Here is a 3,962-nt window from a genome sequence, read left to right on the forward strand (position 1 = left end):
CCAACACAAAAGATTTTTACACAGGTTTCTCCCACAAACCAGTGTAGTTCAGTCCGCATGTACTTCCAAAAAATTCACTATAATCACCAGGTACGGATCCAGAAGTTTTGAGCAGTGGGGGCAATGTGTATATTATACTATAGTCCTCAAATATTAGTAAAATAAGTCAATTTTGTTTAAAGAGAATGCTAACATGTGTTTAAAAAATTCATCTTAAAGATGTGAATTTAATTTTTTAAAAGTCAACTTTTTATTTTCTTGAGTATAAATACGCCGAGGTGATTGTTAATTCTGATGTTAAAAATGATGAATTTGAGGTTCAATCTGATGTGAACCATAAGACCCAAACAATTGAGTCTGACTAAAAGGAAGGATAATTGCAAGAAGGATAACAGTGCAACATACCCCTGCGTACCGAATTCTTTTAAGGTTGCGTACCGCGTACCCGAACTCGTACCGCGTACCCGAATTGTTTACAATCTTATCTCACCAATCTGAGAGTTGTTCATGAATCATGACAGTAAATTTGATGGTATAATATCAAGTTTTTTCCTTTTCGAGTAAATGCACGCACACCATACCATACCATACCATACCAAGATAAGTATAAAATCTGACACATTAAATACAATTATTTTCTATACTCATCATTTCCTTTTCTTTTTTTTTTTGACAAAGACTATTCATCATTTCCTTTTATATCCATATATACTTTGAATATATACAAAAATCAAATGAATTCAAAAATCATAAATTGAAGTTTGCATTTGCATCCTAAAAAATAACACAAAAAACTAGCAATATGGATTCAACATCACTTAGCAACCTTCACATTGTATGCATCCCTTTCATGGCACCAGGTCACATTCTTCCTATGGTGGACATGGCCAAATTATTAGCTAAACATAATGTGAAAGTAACAATAATCACTACACCCCTCAATGCAATCCAATACAAAACTAGCATCAATAAAGAGATTGAATCAGGTTCACCAATCCAACTTCTAGAAGTTAAATTTCCAAATGTCGAGGCCGGAATTCCAGAAGGATGTGAAAGCTTAGAAACACTTCCTTCAATGGATCTCAAAGAAAATTTCTTAATAGCTGTTAATCTTTTGCAGCATCCAATAGAAGAGCTTTTTGAAAAGCTAAAACCATTTCCAAGTTGCATCATATCTGATAAGCATATTCCATCATTAGCTGATACATCTATCAAGTTCAAAATTCCAAGAATAATATTTGATGGTATGAATTGTTTGAACCTATTATGCAATCATAATATTCATGTTTCTAAGGTTTATGAAACTCTCTCTGATTCTGATAATTTTGTTATCCCTGGATTGCCACATAGAATTGAAATGAAAAAATCTCAACTTCCCGCGATATTCAAGCCTGGTCTGAACGAAATATTGAATGGCTTACGTCGAAGAATAAGAGATGCGGAAGTTGAAGCTTATGGAATAGTAGTGAATAGTTTTGAAGAATTGGAAGATGGTTATGTTGAAGAGTATCAACGCATTACCGGACATAAGGTATGGTGTGTCGGTCCTGTTTCGTTAACAAATAAAAATGATCAAGAAAAATCTCAACGAGGTAGTAAAAATTTAATCAATGCAAATGAATATGTTAAGTGGCTTGATTCATGGCCTAAAAATTCTGTAATTTATGTTTGTCTTGGTAGCCTTAATCGCGTGACTCCGAAACAATTGATAGAAATTGGTTTAGGATTAGAAGCTACTAATAGACCATTCATTTGGGTGGTGAGAAAAGCATATAAATGGGATGAAGTAGAAAAATGGCTATTAGAAGATGGATTTGAAGAGAGGGTAAAAGGGAGAGGAATTTTGATTAGAGGTTGGGCACCACAAGTTTTGATATTGTCGCATAATGCAATAGGAGCATTTTTGACGCATTGTGGATGGAATTCAACATTGGAAGCTATTTGTGCCGGTGTACCATTGGTAACATTTCCGATGTTTTCAGATCAATTTTATAACGAGAAGTTGGTTGTGCAAGTGATTGAGATTGGCGTGAGGATCGGTGTTGAAAATTCGGTGCATTTTGGAGATGAAGATGAGGTTGGTGATGGTGTTCAAGTGAGTAGGGAGAATGTTAAAGAGGCTATAGAGAAGGTGATGGGTGAAGGTGAAGGGAAAAATGAGAGGAGAGAAAGAGCTAGAAAATATGCTGATATGGGAATGAAAGCAATTGAAGAAGGTGGATCTTCTTACATTAACATGTTGAAGTTAATCAAAGATATCATGCATTTCAAATCAAATGTCTAAATTGAAGTTTAGTATTTTGAAGTTCCCTTTTTTCTATTGTTTGTTCTTGGTTTTAGTTATAAATTATTACAATAAAAGTATGGTTTTTTTTACTCTATAATTAAATTGTTGTATTAGTTTGGTTGGTTGGTAGTTTTATTTTATTTATAAAGCAATGAATGATGAATAAGAAACCGCCTTTTCTGTATTTTTGATGTTGCTTGATCATGGAATTTTTTAGTCTATTTTGAATTTTGTATACTATCTCTATGCATGCATCAACTTTACTACCCGAACCACTCAATCGCTTAGCGCATCAAGTCAGAAAATTGGAGTTTTTGAAAGAACAAATTCGTTAAGCGAGTATCAACTTCAACAAACAAGAATCAACTTCACTTAGCAAATTATGGCAGCAATAGTGATCTCAGGCGGCATTAGTCTTTTTATTATGTGAGAATGTGATGAGAACTGTTATTTTGACATCAAAATGAACAGATAACATATTGACATCATCTTGCTATTTGTGACCGGCACGCAAATCAAGGTCAGAAAAAAACATTAAAAAATACCAAAAGTATGTACAGACTATATATTTGTCTGATTTGTGTTTAAAAATTGTATTTTGTTATAATAAATTGGAAAATCAACAAAATTATCTTGAAAGACATTGGTTACTATTAATGTTGAAATATCTATCTATAATGTCAACTTAAAATAGTAATGTAAAATTATCAATGTAAATGTCAACTTGCAATAGTAAATCTAAGTTAATGTATTCATAATTTTAGTAGTATAAATACCACCCTTTGGATCATGTAAAAGACACCCTTGAGAGCAAAAAGTAATCTCATAAAACTTCTCCATTCTCTCCATTCTCTTCATTAGCATAATATATATTTATAGTATTATAACTACATTAGTAATTTATATCATTATATTAGTCCTTTAAGAATACTTAAAAATTTGATTTTCTCAACACGTTATCAGCACGATCGTTTCTATCGGAAGTGATTTACCACCACTAGGTATATATCATCTATCCTTATTACTTTAATCTTATGATAATTATAATTATTATTCGCCCCGTTATAGAGAACTGGCAATTTGTCAAGTGATTTATAACTAGAGTGGCTATTATTATTATTATTATTATTTTTATTACTACTACTTTACCCACTTATTATAGAAAACTCACAACTTGTCAAGAACTTTATAATAAGTGTGAATATTATTTAAGTTTTGTGTGGAGGTCTAAAATCCCCATAATATCACAAAAGATAATTTTTGATTAATAATACTAATTTCCATGGAGGTGTTCAAAACCTCATCTATATTACTAACTTTCATACTTAATGGAGGATTAAAACCCCATATCTATGACTAACTTTTATACTTAATGGAGGTATTCAAAACCCCATCTATATTACTAACTTTCATACTTAATGGAGGATTAAAACCCCATATCTATGACTAACCTTTATACTTAATGGAGGTATTCAAAACCCCATCTATATTACTAACTTTCATACTTAATGGAGGATTAAAACCCCATATCTATGACTAACTTTTATACTTAATGGAGGTATTCAAAACCCCATCTATATTACTAACTTTCATACTTAATGGAGGATTAAAACCCCATATCTATGATTAACCTTTATACTTAATGGAGGTATTCAAAACCCCATCTATATTACTA

General features: G+C 31.8%; 1 protein-coding gene across 1 annotated transcript; it reads left to right on the top strand.

Moving 5' to 3' along the window:
* The first annotated feature begins 802 nt into the window (after positions 1–802).
* On the top strand, positions 803–2,284 carry LOC123904451 (UDP-glycosyltransferase 73C4-like). The gene has a single exon (XM_045954119.1). It carries the CDS (start codon positions 803–805, stop codon positions 2,282–2,284), a length of 1,482 nt encoding a protein of 493 aa, XP_045810075.1.
* The last annotated feature ends 1,678 nt before the right edge of the window (positions 2,285–3,962 follow it).

This window comes from Trifolium pratense, linkage group LG2 (assembly GCF_020283565.1).
Source record: "Trifolium pratense cultivar HEN17-A07 linkage group LG2, ARS_RC_1.1, whole genome shotgun sequence".
Taxonomy (NCBI): domain Eukaryota; kingdom Viridiplantae; phylum Streptophyta; class Magnoliopsida; order Fabales; family Fabaceae; genus Trifolium; species Trifolium pratense.